Source organism: Pseudopodoces humilis, chromosome 7 (genome assembly GCF_049639895.1).
Source record: "Pseudopodoces humilis isolate 2021_Gansu_Grassland_sample_001 chromosome 7, ASM4963989v1, whole genome shotgun sequence".
NCBI classification, from domain to species: Eukaryota; Metazoa; Chordata; class Aves; order Passeriformes; family Paridae; genus Pseudopodoces; species Pseudopodoces humilis.
Window position 1 is genome coordinate 6,533,263 of NC_142206.1, and position 17,385 is coordinate 6,550,647.

At 42.9% G+C, this 17,385-nt stretch overlaps 1 protein-coding gene and 1 long non-coding RNA gene across 12 annotated transcripts in view; one reads left to right on the top strand and one right to left on the bottom strand.

The window, feature by feature from the left end:
- Window positions 1-17,385, top strand: part of DENND2B (DENN domain containing 2B) — a 154,340-nt gene that overhangs the window by 93,678 nt on the left and 43,277 nt on the right. For 8 of the 11 annotated variants that reach the window (XM_088057377.1, XM_088057374.1, XM_014257918.2 and 5 more), the window contains 3 exons: window positions 218-1,423; window positions 5,142-5,278; window positions 15,498-15,646. In XM_088057377.1, coding sequence (XP_087913503.1) covers window positions 218-1,423; window positions 5,142-5,278; window positions 15,498-15,646 — 1,492 coding nt within the window. Of the gene's footprint in view, window positions 1-217; window positions 1,424-4,514; window positions 4,821-5,141; window positions 5,279-15,497; window positions 15,647-17,385 lie in introns of those variants that run through there. The other 3 variants (XM_088057379.1, XM_088057378.1, XM_088057380.1) reach the window with 3 other exon arrangements.
- On the bottom strand, window positions 3,474-4,379 carry LOC148183953 (uncharacterized). Its single transcript, XR_015772879.1, has 3 exons — window positions 4,315-4,379; window positions 3,991-4,072; window positions 3,474-3,864 (listed from the first exon to the last, which is right to left on the bottom strand). It is a non-coding gene; the product is annotated as an uncharacterized LOC148183953 (long non-coding RNA).

A 17,385-nucleotide genomic window follows, 5' to 3' on the forward strand; every position in this document is an offset into this window, starting at 1 on the left:
AACTTGTTTTGGATGTGCCAAGTGTCCTGCTCGTGGCCCACCTCTGATACCAGTTAAATGCTGCCACCTCCCACTCCTGACTCTGGCTGAATGGTCACTGGTGTCTTAATGATGCTTTGGCATGGTCTTGCAGAGTGGAGTCCTGCAGCCAGAAGAAAGTTGGCAAATAACTCCAGTTTCCCCAAGGCCTTGATTTTTTATTTCTTTCTGTTTCCAGGTGCCAGTCAGCCACTCTGCCGCCCCTGTTGTCCCCGCAAAGAAGCCCTGCCTACCCCCTCAGTGACAGCGAGGACTCTTCCCGCTCTACGGGGCTCTCCAAAGGCTCCAGCTCCAGGCGGTGCCTCAAGGACTGGAACAGCCGCACGTCTACGCTGCGAAGCACCTCCACGAGCCCCTCGGACACCGACTCCCCCAGCCGCCCCCTCAAAGCCATCAGCGTGGGTGCTCTGGACAAAAGGCTGTCCGTGTTCAAGGCTGACCAAAAGGAGACTCCAAATAAGGGTCAAGACAGGGAAGCAATAGGGAGCCATCCACTCACCAGGAGCACTCTGTCCTTGGGCACTGCCTCCAAATTGAGGACCCTCTCCATCAGCAGGGTGAGCGTCCGCTCGCAGGCGCTGGACATCCGGCAGAAGATCACAGAATGGGAATGCCGCCGGGAGCTGTCCCCCAGGACGAGCGTGTGTATGGACAAGAGGGATGCTGGGGAGAGGTCAGGCAGTGAGAGCTGCCCCAGTGTGCTGACCTCTCCCTGCAGCGACAAAACATTTGATTTCAAAGGGCTCAGAAGAATGAGCCGAACATTTTCCGAGTGCTCTTACCCAGAAACAGAGGAGGAGGAACTGCTGGACAGGGATTCCTGCCATCGGTTTGAAAAGAGACCAGGCAGGAGCGAACCTCCTTTCCTTAAGAGCCATGTGAGGAAAGAGTCCTCAGCTGTGCTCAACAGAATCCAGAAGATCGAGCAGGCACTGAAGGAGCAGTCGGGCAGAGGCCTCCCCCAGTTACCAAGTAGCTGCTACAGTGTTGACAAAGGGAGGAAAAAGTCTGGGACTCTGAGTACTGTGGAGGGACTGAGCGAAGCCCTGAGCGATAGCAAAGGAGGAGGCGTTATTTTGGGGAGTGAACCAGAAACCCCTCCTGAGGCTGAGAAAAGCAGTAAAACGAAACAGGGGGTCACTGTGAACTCAGCTGGCCCCAAAGTGCTCCTGGAAAGCGCAGCTAACAGCGCCGTCAATCCCGTCCCCAAGCCCAAACGCACCTTTGAGTATGAGGCAGACAAATCCCACAAAAGCAAACCAAGCAATGGCCTACCTCCATCTCCCACACCTGCTGCTCCTCCTCCCCTCCCGTCCACTCCTGCGCCCCCCGTCACCAGGAGGCAGAAGAAAGAGTCGCGCTTTCACAGAAAATCCCAGAATAGGTAAAAGCCAAGGAAATGCGCTCGGTTCTTCAAACTAATAAATAAATAAATAGACTATATTTTTGCAGTAGCAATATTTTAAATTCTCTCTCTAATGCAGTGCTTTTGACATAAGATAACCTAGGAATTGAATGCAAGACAGTTGTTTTTTTCTGCTGGTCTGCACAGATGGAATGCACTGGTACAATACCTTTGAATGCCTTCAGTTCTGGAGTTCTAAAATCTGCATCCTTCGGTCCCCAAAAAATGTTCTAGGTTAGGTGTGCTAAAGGCTGTCTAGTTCATTCTGGCACAAATGCCCTTATTTGTCATTATTAATGGACCATAATTTCATTATTGTCTGGTAGTGGGACCATAGCTGATCCCTCACAATCTCTTCTTCTTGTAAAATGTATTTGCAGAGGTTTTCTATTTCCAAAGCTCATTGCTATAGCAATTGTGTCAGTTTTATGCAAAGTAGGTGATTTTATTTAATTCAGTCCTTAGGAATATTATCCTAAATTATTATCAATACCTGTAGAGGATTAGTGCTGAGAAAACTGTTTTATCACAGAAAGTCCTGTCATTCCTGAGTTAATGATGGGGAGAGTGTATGGCTACATTTCCCCAGCAATTTGTTGAGCTTGGCTTGTTCTAATCATGTGATTCCTCTTGAGTTTTAGACATGGTAAAACTCATTCTGCTCATTGCTCGGAAAATTGTAGGCATAGTTGTTGCTAAGCATTCAAATTGCAGCATTTTTAATGGGTTCACATGTCTGTGCATGTGTATGATACACACCCTCCCTTGATACTTTGTGATGAGATTTGCAAAGAACTGCTAAACAGCGTCTCAGATGCACACTATCCCTTCAGATTCTGCTTGATGTTAGCTTAATTATTAAAGATTTTTTTATCACAACCTCACCTGAATTATACTGGGACAGGAAGAGGAGCCTTCAGGTTCTGTCCTCTTCTCTCAGGAGACACCTGCTTCTGAAAGGTCAAACACCTCTGCTGAGGCATGTTGTTTCTTCCAGAAAGGTGTGAGGGGATGTGGAAAGTCCACAGATAAGCTCTGATCAGCAGTGCTTATCTCTGAGTCCTGGCAATAATCTCAGAGGAAGTAAATCTAGTCTTTAAGGAAAATTTGTGAAGTAAAGCTGCTCTCAGTTTGTTCAGCACAGCATTTGCAGTGTGCAGAAGATAAACAATAGTTTTTAAATGTTTTGGTGTAAAAGATAGCCTTTATTGGAAAACGGGAAAATCATCTAAGAATCACAGTATTTTATCACAATGAGTTTTTGAGAAGAAGTTTTGAAACTTCTTTCCAGAAGAGGTAAAATTCTGCTTGCACCTGCTTTTCTGCAGATCCAGTCTCCTGTCATAGAGTTAGACAACAGCACAGTTCAGCAAAGGCCTGGGCTAGGGCTAGGGGAAACAAGCCTTCCAAAAAGCATTATTTATCAATTTAAGTTGTAGAATATAAACTGTAAGGATTAACAGGCTTGTCATGTGTATCTGATGATTCTTGCAAATCAGTTTGACATTTTCCTGGGTATGTATCCATTCATTTCTAACAGTTTTACCCACTGTAGCTTAATGATTTCTCTGGACAGAACTCTTGTCAATCATGATCTAAATAAGTTCAAATCAACCTCCCAAAAATCTCAGGTTTGCTCTCTGACTTCAATGCTGAGTGGAAATCCTTTATAAAAAACTTAATTTTATTGTCTTTGGTACTGTTCTTCCTTCAATTACAGAAAGAAGAACTCCAAGATTTACAAAGAACTTAAGACCATAGAAGTCAACTAAGAATGACAGTATTTGGTTGACAGTAATTACTGAAATCTCAGTACATAAACTGTTCTTTTTTTGAGAACAGACATTACTCATTGTGCCTGCAGCTTGTAGCTGTGTGTTTCAGACTGAACATACATGTGGTTTGCACTCACTGCAACGTCATGCGAATGGACTGAGGGTATTTATTTTCCCAATACTTCAGTTGAAAGCACCGATTTTATTTTTGGTGGCTAATTCAACACTAGCAGTATGGAGGAAATCTCTCATGTTTGCCTGCTAGCAAAAAGCTAGGCTGGATCTGGAGAACTTGGTGCCAAGAGCAGCTTTAACATTTCAGGGTGGTGTGAGCTGGGTGTTCCCCAGCAGTTGGAAATCCTCTGGCACACACACAGTGCAGGAGAGGAGTGTCACAGGATAGACTTGGGACACATGGACCACAGCTGAGTGTCGGTCCACAAAGCCATTCACATCATAGTGGTGCCTTAAAATCTCTAGGAGCTGGATATTTAACTACTTTAGAAAGTCCCATTTCATACACAGCTGTGCCTCCAATGTATCCTTTGTAACTGTGAGTAGCTGTGGAGGAGCAGGTGTCTGGATCTGACACGCACAGACTGTTTCTGCCACAATCCTGATGTGAATAACTTGGATCTGGATATTCTGAAGATGAGGGAAAGGAGAGAGAGGAGGCTTTTAAGCCTGATCCCAGACATAAACCTGCTGCAGCAGACAAGCAGGAAATGCTCTTTTCAAACGCAGTGTTCTGTGCATTAGTCCCCGTGTTACCTGTAGGGATGCTCAGGCCGAAGTGTCTCGTGGGACTCTGTCCCTGCCACATGGATATGCTGTAGCATATGCTCCACTCCAACTGGAAAGAAGAACAAGGCTGGGTTTGTGGCAGGATGATTTATTGTTAATCTAGCTTGGGGCTCAGTGAGCAGATATGGGCACCAGCACAGTCCACACAAGCTTTGTAGCACAGCGGGATTTACACTCTGACCTGAGCCTGTTTCTGTCACCATTTCATCCCATTTTTGTCATCATTTAATTTCATTAAATCAATCTAATGAATGCCAGCCCCTGTAGTGCTGCCACTGCAAATCATCCCACCTTGAGTGTAGATACTGCCCCAGAGTACAAGGGCTAGGTGAACTGGAGCATGGGAAGAACTTGGGCTTTTCTCCCTCTAGAACTGCTCAGTAGCACTGGGGCAGGTGTGAGTGGGAGGTGAATCACCCTGGGGAGGAGACAAATTGTGTGGGTTCATCTGACCCAGCTGGTCCTCACCTTCCTGCCAGAAAGGTCAAACCTTCAGCCCCTGAGCCATCAACCTAACCTGCTCATGCACTCCAGAGAGCACTAATTCCCTCAGTGCTTTCTCCTTTGCTGCCAGTGCTTGGGATGGGGTGTCCAAGGGATTTGGGTGACTGGCACATTGTCCCTTTGGCATTTGTGCACTGAGCTCTGCACAGGAACACATCCAAAGGTTCAAAGGCATGTGAGTGCTGTCAAACTAAGGGCTACATCTCCTGGAGCAACCAGTGCAGGAATGCTTCTCAGAGACTGTGTCTTTCTTTGGAGGGCCACATGTTTCTGGTGCCTCTGAAAAGAGCAAAGTAATTTCTAATCTGAGAACTATGCTACTAATTTACTCTGTAAACTTGGAAAAAAGAACATATTTTCTTGGTATTTTCCTCCTGTCTGCATAATGGGGATAACAATACTTCCAAGTTTGTAAAACTGACATAGATGGCTCTACTAGAAACTGCTGTGAGCACAGGACTTAGTGTCCATTAAAAGCTAGTCCTTAAAGCATGATGGAAGATTTTTTTTTTTTAATTGTGGTTCATTTTATATATATTTCTTATAATGCAAATGCTCATCTAAATGTTTGAATTTTTTTTTTTTTTACTAATTATTATTGTTTTAAACTGTAGAAAATCCTTTGAGTTTGAGGATGCCTCAAGCCTGCAATCCCTGTACCCTCCCTCCCCGACTGAAAATGGAACCGAGAGCCAGCATAAATTTGGATCCAAGAGCACTTTAGAAGAAAATGCCTATGAAGACATCGTAGGTAAGAAGCTGCTGCAGAACATGGGCTCACAGCAGGATGTTGAGTGGCTGTGGGCAGGCCATGGTATTGCTGAACACGTGCCCTGTGCAGGAAAGTTCAGCGCTGTCAGTAAAGAGAGATTAAATGGAGGCTAAATGGGTTTGATCCTTCAGTGCAAATGTAGCTCTCAGGCTGCATGCAGGAAGCCTTGATTCTTTCAGACTTCACTAGGTAGTATTGGAAACAGACTGTTTGGTCAGCTTTTTGCCAGTGCTTTTCAAGAACCAAATCGTTCTTTTTATCGAGGCCTTGGCTCAAAGCCTTGAGTGGTGTAAAAATGTAAAGAACAGGACTGGAGACAGCGTTTATGGAACTACCCAATAGCGAGATTAACCTCAGAGGCCTCGTGTGGTCAGCCTGAGCTTTTCAGGACTCCGGTGTGGACTGCCCTAAAGCAGTTGTTTGTTCCTGGTCTCCTCCAAGTCCCAGTTCCTGGTTAAAGAGGAATTAATTTCCTTTAGCTATATGCCACTGGGAATGCACAACAAAAAACACTGTTTTCATTAAGCTTCATAAGAAAAACATGTTTCTTTTGGTCTTAGAAGGAAATGTATGGCCTATGCATACATTCTTTTAACATCAAAAAACAGTTGTTATAATTACCAAAAATTGGGCAGCCCTTCAGAGCACAGATTTTCCACACAAGTGATGAATATCTGCATTGTTTTTAACTCTTTCAGTGTTATATTATTACAACAGATACAATGGGGACTTCATTTTACTTTGGACAATGAATCTTTATATACTGAAAGCTGGAGGGCTACCAAGACAGCCTGGGACCCTGCAGCACACATCCTCTGAAGAGATACTGACAAGCTGGGCCTGTTTAGTCTGGTAAAAAGGCACTGTAATAGTGCTTACAAATGCTTGAGAGGCAAACCAAGACAATAAAACAAAACTATCCTTGGTCATATCAGTTGATAGAGCAAACTGGCCACAAATTGGAGCCTGGGGCTCTTTGTGAGACCCAAATACTGTCTCTGGTTTGTCAGCCTTAGTGAAAACAAGAATTTACTCTTTCTATTCTCAGCTGTACACTTCCTCTATGTCATTAAAAAACAAAAATGCTGTCAGAACAGAAGCTTTCAGCTCCTACTTAGTGTCTGTCAGTTAAAATGAAAACTTTTGTAGATACTGAAAAATCTTTTTCTGTGTTGATCATCCTCATATGACCTATAGTCAGCCCTTTCTGTGACAGACCACCATGCTATTCACACTTAAAATGTATTGTGTGTTAATTACAGTGCTCATCTTTACTCAGGACTTGTCTGTGTGGCACCAGATTTTAGGTGGTAATGACTCTTTTCCTTGTCTGGTTTGTCAAATATCAAAATAAAATGTGCAGGATTGGTAAGAAGCTTTCTTCAAATGAGAAGAAATCTTGGGTTCTGTAAAACAAAATCATAATGGGCTTTTCCAACTCATGGGTACTATAAACCAGCTCCTTCAAGACTATAATTTGGGCATTTTGGCAGGGCAGTGGGAAGAGAATGCAAAATTCCAGATCTGTGGACAAACATAGGACTTCATTGTTTTGTACTGCTTTTTAACAACCTCTTTCCAAGCACTTCATTCAATACAGCAGTGTGGGGGGAATACCAAATCAGTATAATTCCTATAAACTGTCAGGCATGATTAAAGACAAGCCAAAGTGGTTTGATCTCCAGCTTTAAAGAAACTCTCGTAGTTTTGTGTATCACATCTGCATAATTTATACCAGTGGTGCTAGACCCCAGTCTCCAAGTAGCACTTTTGTGCTCATGCAAACCAGGTGTCTGCAAGAGTGAGTTTATTTTATAGATCTACATCTGCTTCAAAGCTATAAAGGGCTCTGTCACTGTGCTTTGAGTTTTCTTTGCAAACAGTTTCCCTAGAGATGCTGGTGGGTCTTTTTTTCCTGTACCTTGTTGAATCTCCTTGCCTCCCTAAAACTTGTAGGTAATAAAAGCATTGTTGCTGTAGTAATAAACTTAATTAAGTGTGTCACGTTCCCCCATCCATTAGAATTAATATTTATAATGCAAGGAAGTGTTAAAATACAAGAAAAGAAAGCTGTGAATCTTAAGCAATGCTCTAAGCAGTCTAGTGTGAGACAGAAACATAAAAAATTCAGGTTGGAAGGGACTGTGGAGTCAGCTGGTCCAGCCTCTGCTCAAAGCAGGGCTAATTTCAGCTTTGGATGAGGTTGCTCAGGGCTACATCTGGTTGAGTTTTCAAAATACCATGGGAGGATAGGTTCACTGCCTCCCTGTGCAGCCCTCTCCACTGCTTAGTCTCCATTGTGAAGAATGTTTTCTTGATGTCTCTGTGAACAAATTCTTTCCATTCAGTCTGAATTCTCCTTGTTGCTGTTTGTGACTCTTGTTCTTCATCCTTTCACCTCCAGGAAGTGCCTGGTGCTGCCTTTTCCATCTGCCTTTCTGGGCAGTGGCAGGCAGCAGCTGGGTTATCCCCCAGCCTTTCCCTAAACAGCTTCTAAGCACAAGAGTGCTAGGCCTGGAGTCAAACCTTGGTTTTTTAGTTACCACATGGCCTCTTCGTATGGGGCATATGCACATTAAAGCTTTGTTTTCCTCCTGGTGCCCTTGCACTGCTTCTTCTTTAATGCAAGGATGTACTGCAATGTGTAGTTTATCTTAAAAGGGCAGCAATGTACTTCTGTGTGTAGTTTATCTTATTTTGAGACCTGACTTTAAAAAAAAAAAAAAATTAGTAAATTTTAAGGTATATTGAAATCAAAAAGGATTGTGCTTTGAAATCCAGTGGCATCATGAACCGGACCTTTGTTCAGTTTTGTAATATTTCTGTAGACTTTAATAGATGAAATACCTGCATGGTAAGTTCAGGACAGGTATTGGATTGGAACATCATGATCTGCATTAATTAAGCCGGCGTTGTATAAAGGGATGCACATGCCTAATATAAATCAGAGCTGTATTCCATGTGCAAGGTACCATGTGGACTTCATTCGTCTTCTGTACTAGCACTCACAGAAATGTGGCAGTCATAGTAAACTTAACATTGTTTTGCTTCTTGTGGTTTTGAATGAGCCTTTAATCAGACCAAAATTGATGTGGCTTTCTGAATCCGGCTGGGGAAACCACGCTTGGCTTTGTGTGAATTCAAGAAACTATCACAGTATTAAGAGATGGCTGAGATTGTTGCTTCTGCTGTGTTTGTGCACAACAGTATTTCCTGTCACATGGACCACACGGCTCCAATTTTCCAGTCTGCTCCCCTAAATGCAGCTGAGATGTTGGAATATTGTTATTTTAGGTCTTGTGTCTCTGAAGCATTGTTGACCTGACATCTACAACAAAGCACTTGTTATCATCACCAAAAAAAGTTGAATAAATAAAGTGAAGTCAAGGTCAAGGGCCAAGTTTGAATTGAGAAAATCTAGTAGGTGAAAGAAATAGCACTGCATTTAGAAATTAAATGTAGTGGAGGAAACCTCTGACAAGACAAACCTTCTTACTCTGAAACTCCCCAGAGTGCTGAGCACAGCAGAACAGGTGGAGATTTCCTCCAAGAGGACATGACAGATGTGCAGGAAACCCACTGCTCAACTGGGCTCCGTGTGTTGCCTCCTAGACTGAGAATGTTTAATTGAATGCTGCACAGCTCCACGTCTGCTTTGGCAGCTGGAGCTGAAGCAGTCTAGACAGTAAGACTATGCCTCAGAAACATTGCAGTGAATCTCTAAAACCAGGATGAATTTCTAAATGGGATCTTGCTGGTGGCTTCCCATTGAGAATGTCCTACAATTCACTGTCCCAGGGGCAGCTGGCCCTCTTGGGGAGGTTTTCTTATGCACACTTCTTCTCTCTGGGCCTGTTCAGTGTCATGTTTAGAAGATTTTGAGCCCTTTCAGTAGCTGGACACTTCTATTGAGAGATATTTTTGTACCTTGAGAGGACAACTTAACCACTGCTTCCTGTAGGGGCATATAATATAATTGAATCTTGTTACAGCTGACACCAAAGGTGACTGATAAGTGAAACAGTGGAGTCATACACAATTGTCTGGCTGTTTTTCTCTGTCAGTTTGAGTATTGCTTCAGTTTGGGATAATCAGCTTCTTGTTTACCTCTGCATTAAAACAGGACAAGTCACTCCCTTTATCCCTGCTGGTAAGGCAACTCATTGCTCCTAAACTAATTAGCTGGCTTGATTTCTTGTGTCAGTTTGACACAGTGCATGTCATGTAACAAAACAGGATGATTTAGCTGTTCTACTGAACCCTTCGCTGTGTGTGATCAGAGCTGCAGCAATGATGACTGAGGTCAAGCTGGAAAATGTTCCAGCTTCACATTGCTTTCAAATTAGAACACTTGCAAAGTTCTTCCAGTAAATGTGGGAAAAGGTTAGAAAGAGAGCAAGCTGATCTTTCGAGTAAAATCCCATCCTCACACGTTGCATTATCACTGTCAGGCTTTTGTAGCACATTTTAGTCTGTTGTATTATCATCCCATGACAAATCAGGGAGCAACTGGAATTCCTGGGCTGCTGTGAAGCTGAAGCAAACTTGGAGAGATTGCAACTCTGCCAGCAGTGCTGTGCTAGCTGCTTCTCTGAAGACATTTTGGGTTTTCAGTCAGACACCAGCAGGTGTCTGGAGCTAGAATTGATGCAAAATGATGGTACAAGCAGTGATCACAGAATAATATATTCCTGTCTTGTTCTGCACCCACAGTCTGCCTGTGACAGCCTAAAAAGAATGTGAGATGTTGGAAAGTGTAACAGTGGTACATTTAATAATAGACACTGTAGGGTAATGGCAGCCAGAGCGCATTAAATCTAACAGTGTTCATATGGGCCTGTCAAAGAAAGGCCAAATACTTCAGCTGATCCTATTGACAATCAGCCTGCTGCTCTGGATTCCAGTTATTTTTAATAATCATCTTGTGCCCTATTTAGATCTCAGTTTTTCTCTGTGGAGTCTGTCTCATCACTGTACCATCCACTACAGCTCCTCGTGACAGTCTCTGTCAGCTTTACTGCCTGGCTTTCCAGTCAATGCTGCAGCTCAGGAAAACAGAAAAAAAGACCATGAGACTGCTCTCCCAAATCCTCCCTTAAATTCAAAGACTGTGTTGAAGTCAGCAGGGTGACACCCCTGAAGTGCAGGCAGTTTAGGCAAGCTGCTGCTGTACTGCGCTCACAGTTGCCCATCAGACATTTTCATGCACATGATTTTGGAGCAGTGAACAGGTGATTTTTGGGGGTGAAATTGTTTGTTCATTTATCAGCCATGCTAATTCTTTTCCCTTATGCTTCCTTATAATTGTACTCTCAGCAGACCCTGCAGAAATGGCAGGGAGCTGAAAGTATCTGCAGTGTTTCTTTTGCTTATTGCAAGGGCTGGAGAAGTTCAGAAAGCTCAGGTTGTTGCCTACAAACCCCATGGACCAGAGCCCAAAAGGCTGATTGCATTTTAGACTTGCCACTCTGCTTGCTGTAGATGCTCTACTGCTTTTCTGAGCTCACAGTACTAGGTGGATACCCTGGGTGACAGCACTATAAGCAAGTAATGGCCTGTAACTTAGTGCTGTTCAGCAAGAGCTTTTCAAAGCAGCTGTAAATGTGTGTTAGCTGTAATTTGAGATTGAAATAGTTCCTCTTTCTGCAGAGTCCTGGGGTAAATTCCCCAGCTGAGATGTACAGTTGCAGCATCTCTGACACTGGAAAAGCTCGTCCATGTAACAAAGATCTAAGCTTGGATACTTTATGGGAGTGTGGAGACTTACTGGTTTTCATCCATTTGGTCTGGACATGCTCATAAACATCCCAGCGGCCCAGTTTTCCTCCAGCAGTGGTGGTGTGGATCTGTGTTGGTGAAGTTTTATGACTGAAATTAATGAGCAGTGCATGTGCACCTCATTTGTGAGGTGATAACACCTCCTGGCCATGCAACTCAGGCCCCTGGGCTTTGTAAGCAGCCAGGAGGAAAGGCAGCAGCCTCTTAGCTTGGGCATCACCCTATGGATTCAGTATCTCCTCTGCGAGTGTTGGTTCCCAATTTAGGCACTCAACACAGGTTTAGGAGCCCTTTCCTTTACTCTATATCTGCTGTTCCATTCTTCTCTCTTCCTGGCAGTGCAAAAGGCTGGAGTTACAATCAGCACTCTGTGAATCACTTAATTCCTCTGATAATTGCTTCTCCCATCTAGAAAGAAATGATGCCCTTCCCTGCTTTCTGCCATTTATAGAGAAGAGTCTGCCTGCTTCGTTTTTTTTCCTCTCAGCCTTACTTTTCACTCCTTTCTCAGTGAGATGGGCTTGCAGAGTCTGCCTCTGCTTTCCATTTGCCACGTGTGAGAGGCTGAGCAGAGGAACATTGTGTGCTGCCTCAGGACTCAGTGGGGCTGACCTGCACCGCATCACGGCGTGAGCAACTGCAGCCCCTGGAGGAAACTCATTCCTCAGGACTTTTCTAAATATCCGTGGTTATTTTATCTTTGTTTTTGTTTTGTTGTTGGTTTTCTTTTCTTTCCCTGGTGGACCATTCATTAAATTGTCTATGAGATCTTCTGAAGATAAATGTCGTGTAGATAAGTGCCCTGTGTTAACTCAGCACTTTGGTACGTAGAATTTGAAAAAATGGGAAACTTGGGAAAAAATGCTTATTGAGGGAACTGATCTGGGAGTAGGCATGGTGATTAGAGACAGTATTTGCCAAAGACTTACTGTTTGCGATCATATGCATTCTGAGGGTATGATTCAGCTTCCTTTGAAGTCAGTGATAATCTGCTGTTGTTTTGTGTGGCTGTTGGATCAGCCTCATTAAGATGAGCCTGGCCTCTATAGTGAATAATGTTTCTCCTTTTGGCTTCCAATAGAGACATCCATATGGCAGGAACAAGGACGTTTCCTTGCTCTTTCATGGTAAATATGTTTTCCTTTTGCAGCGAATCCAAGCCCTGCAGCTTGTGAACATTCCTTGCCTGAGACAGACTTGGGACTGGAGAAGTGGTGCTGCCGAGGAGAAAGCTGTAAACTCTGAGCCAGCCAGTGATCTGGGAACTTTTCTCCTTTTTGTGCTGCAGCTCAGAAGTAGCAGTCACCACCACAGGTCTCCCCCAAGACCTCACTCGCACATGGGACGTGCATGCGGTGGTGATCACCACTTCCCAGATGTTTGTTCCATGGAAGGGAGTCACTGTGCAGTCACAGGCAGTTAAATGCTGCTTTAAGGCAGTTTGGGGTATTTTCAGTGTCTCTGCTTTACTTGACACCCTTGATTCCTTGGCACTTGTACAGAAACCAGTCTGGCCTGCCTCTTTTTGCATATCTGGTCTTTTGTCTGTCTACCAGGGACAGCAGATACTAAGAAAGGGTGGTTGAAAATTGCTGAGGAGATAGTTTGTCTGTCTCTTCTAGTTCATAGCTTGAACCAAATATTTAATTCAAAACTCATATCAGCAAAACCAGGTGGTTTGTGGTGGATCAGAGAATTCCATTATCAGAGATTTGGTGTAGAAGGAGGTTCTTGAAAAAAAAACCTTAAAAAAAATTGATGAGGTGTATTTGATATCAAGGCATTATTTTAAACTGGAAAAAAACCCCAAACCCTGAAATAATTTGGTTTTTAAGCAGATGAGAGAAAGAATAGAAACAAGAATTCTTGAACAGAAAAGCAGACATATGCAGAAGCTCTCACAGCTCTAGGGGAAAGGGTTAAAATCCCTGTGGTGTCTCCTCTGGCCTTCACATTACACTGAAGAGGGATTTGGCCCAAGATCTCTTTTGGTAGAGACTCTGACTCAGAAAAACAGCCTCTGCTCATGGTTCCTTGCTCCTCCCTCTTCTCTCATCCAAGACTTCTCTGGGCCCATTTCTATACTTAATATGTCAGGTCAATATTATTTATGTTGAGTTTAACTGGGTTCAAGCAATTCTGTTTTACATTGTGTTTTGGAGAGAGAATCCCCCTAACATTTATAAATGCTTTACACTGTAAAAAGGGGTTTTTTCACTGATGGGCTTGTTTCTTCTCAAGAGTTTGGACACTCTGTAGACTAATGTAGTAACATTTGTTTTCACAAGGAAGCTTGTGTTTGAGTTGTGTCTCACGTAACTGGGTATTTAGAAATCTATTAATTCATTCCAAAATGCTTGCTTGACCTATACTTGACTTGGGCTTACAAGAAATTTTATTATGCTACTAGAGCTTGGTCAGCTGTAAGTAACAGTATTTTGCAAATTTTACTCTTTATCATTGCTATGATTATCATTTCTAGAGCTGTAGAGTCTACAAGTAACAGAATCAGGGTGCAATATCTATTTTTTCTTCCCACAGGAAGAATCAACCACTTCTATAGTCCTCCACAGCATGACATTGTTTTTAGGAATATATGTAGCTTAAGATTTATCCTGTTCATTTCATTAATCAGAAGGGATTTTTTTCATATAGCCCACACACCTGAAGGTGTTTTTTCCATGTGGCATGAGGATTGGCTACAATGATAGTGCAGCCTCTAGAATCAGATACCCTCTGGATGAAATAATAATAAGCTGTGATTGCCAAGTCAAACATTCTTCAAGAGCAGCAGTGATTCAGGCTTCTAATTAGAACAAACCTAAAACATTCACTCCTGTGCTTATGTTTGACTAGAAATCTTACTATGATGCACTGCCGAAGCAAAACTGTATTTTTATTTGTATTGTGAATATGTGAACTTGCTCAGCAAAAGTTCTTGTGGCTGTAATTGATGAATCAAGCAATCTCACGCTTCCAAGCTCAACAATAAAGTAGAAAGCTCAAACTGCTTTTGTTTTTTTTTTTTTTTGTACAATAAGGAAATTTAGTCTGCCTAGAACAACATAGCTGTTAGTCACACAGGCTGTGCTAACCCAGGCCTTGCTCTCACTGAAAACACCTACATCCCAGCTGTATTTCTGTAACAGTGGGAATAATGAACCGTGCTACAGCTTTCTGTCCTCAGTTCTCAATTAAATTTCTTACAAGAAATAGCTTGTATTGCAATATGTGTATTGTACTAAACCCATGGGTTTTAAAGTCATCTTCAGGTATAAAACCAAAAGCAAGTTGGTTTAAAAGCTTTTAACTTCCTGTATATTTCTATAAACTCAAGTCTTGAATTTGAGTAGATAATTTTTTTTTTTTTTGAGGTTATTTTCTGTTCAAGATGGTTGGAAAACTGAAATAACTGTTTGAAAAACCTGAAGTTCTAAATCAGTTGCTGATTATCAACTGTCTGAAAAAACACATATGTCAATTTTATTGATGGCACTTCTCTTCACGCTCCTTGGTTTAGTGAGAGGTCTGCTAAGTTCAGGGGTTTTGAGAAGATGGTGGGTATTGGATCTCACTTAAATATGGACTATAAATTTTGGTTCTGATTTTCAAATGGTAAAAATTCAAAAACTGGGGTCTGCCTTTTAATGTATTTTTCATTTAAGTAATATTTAGTGATTAACTGGTTAAGCCTCTATATATTACTAGCAGGATGTGTTTCCTTCTGGGAGACAGGAATTTCACATAACTTAAAATGAATAGCTGCCCGATTTGAAGACAGAATAGATTTTAAAGAACACTTTGAGGATGCAGAATGCTTGGGACAGAAATTCTTCTCCTTTTGCATTTTCAGTCTTGTCTCTTGGCACAGCTGAGCTGGAGTGTTTATTCTTTCTTTGCCATCTCCCAGGAGAAGCGAGAAATGAAGGTTGCAAATAAGAATTGTCTTATTGTGTGTAAGGGTGGTGTGCTGAGCAGAGTTATTTATCGGTCTTCATGTCACTCCAAGAGTGGATGTTACAGATTTATAAAATCTGCTGATACACTTTCAAGAAGTTAAGTGCCTTAGCTTTTATATATCAATAAATTTTCCACAGCTGTGGATGCTCAGAAGCACGTCTTGTGAAATCTTCACATTTTAGTTAAAAAAAAATATAAAAAATAAAAAGGGGGGACAGTAAAAAAATCCGAAGAAACTTGTCGACCTCATAGCCAAGTTCTCCTCCAAATACTTCCAGCTGCAGCTAGAGGGATGAGTCATGCTGAAAGCTGAGGAGCTTTTCTAAAAGCCTTTCACTTGGTTCACATGACTTTTTTTTTATCTTTTTTTTTTCTAATTTTACATTCCTGTCTGTTTTTCTTTCCTTAAAAAAAAAAACAACAAAAAAAACAAAAAAAAAACCCCAACCCAAACGTGCAGGCGAGTCACCCAAGGAAAACCCGTACGAGGATGTGGAGCTGAAAGGCCGTCACGCTGGGCGAAAATCCCATCAGCTGTCCGAGAACTCCCTAGATTCCCTGCACAGGATGTGGACGCCGCAGAGCAGGAAATACCCAGCCCCTCCTCAGGTAAAGGCAGCGGCTGCTCGGGGCTGCCCCGGCCCGGCCCGGCCCGGGGCGCGGCGGGGCCCCCGGGCCGGGCTCCGACAGCTCCGGGCGGCGGCGGCCCCGCGTCCCGCAGGGCTCCGAGCTGCCCCAGCACAGCCCTTCCGCTGCTTGTTTGAATCTGCGCCTCACTTAACTCCTCGTGTGGCTGCAGCGCTCGGGGAATCGCCTTGCTGCCAGGCAGGGACAGCACGGGAGAAATCAGCTCTGCTGCTTTTGTCCCGCTGTTGGGCCTGGTGTGGCTCTGCTCGTGGGAAGTTTGTAGTGTGTGGCGTGTTTCTTGTAAAACAGAGAATGCCAGGTAAAAGCCCTGAATATATACACAAATAATAAAATAGTCAGAAAAACCTGAGTGTCTGCAGTTAACAAGGCTGTATAAATTGTGTTTATAGTGTGAAAAGAAAGATGAGGAGCTCTGCAGACTTCCCCTTTTGTGGTGAATTTTTTTCCAAAGCAAGCCTGTTCTTTTGTGAACACCATGAAATAGGTTGCTTTGTTGTTTATGGGATCACTATGTTCATAAGAAAAAATACAAATCTCATCATATGCTTAATTTTGAGATTCAAAGCACCCTTAAAGGAACTTCACTGCACTGAATTAACAGAAAAATTGCAGTTGAACAAAAGGTCACAATTTACATTTTTGTCTTGTGAAGAGACCTAGAAAGAAAACTGAATGCATTTTCTGTCACTTGCATCATAATCCAAGAGACAAAAGAAGCATCACCAGGATTCTTTGTGTGCTCCTAGCACAACCTTTGTAAACCAGGAGTGACTTCAGCAAAGCTGCTGGAAAAGGAACAGGTGGAAAGTGGTAATCAGGCAGAGTAAGGAGAAATAGACACTGCAGTCATCAGGATAATAGGGAAATGTCCCTCATAGTGGGACATGGTGCATAACAATTATTCCTTCTGGCTGTGTGTGTGTTCACAGGAGTTGTGGAGCATCCAGAGGATCCCTGAGGGTGTGTCATTAGGCTGGGAATCATACACATCCATAGGGAGACACTGGCCAGTGTTACCTCTTTAACAGAAGGTTACCAAAGAATTTACAGATTTAAATGGCTTCTGTAAAGTTGTTCAGTAAACAAGAACTCTCTGGTACGTTTTGCAACAGGGCTGTCTTTATTCTGGTAGCTTCTTTTTGAAATGCTGCTGGCAGTGCCCTGACAGGAGTCAGTCCTGCCATAATTGCACTGTCACTGTGCTGATATTTAAAATGAGGTGACACTAAGAATGGGTCAGCTTTGGGCCTGAGTAATTCTCCAATGACCAGAAATAGAAAAGTCTGAATTTTCTGAAGAATGGTGGCTTTGGCAATGATCTATCACCCAGTTTTTCCATCATAGCAACACAGCTGGGTTAGCAACATGACTTTTCAGTCATGGATGATGATAAACAAGATGGAAGAGATCAGAAGGTCAGTGAGCTTCCAACAATCATCTCCAAAAAGAATTCCTTTCAATAAAGTATAGACTGCCACCAGTTTTCCTGGTGTGCTAACCTGTGGTATGCAGCGACCTCAGAAACACTGGTGGTGTGGTCTGTGTCTTTTCCTGTTGATTATTTTCAGTTTTTCAAGACATCAGGTACGAAAGGAATGTTATATGATGACATTGTATTTGTGATGCAACCCCTCTCCACAGAAACACCTGTGCTTAATCCCAGGTAGGATGGCACTGAAATCAGTCAGCCAACAAATGGG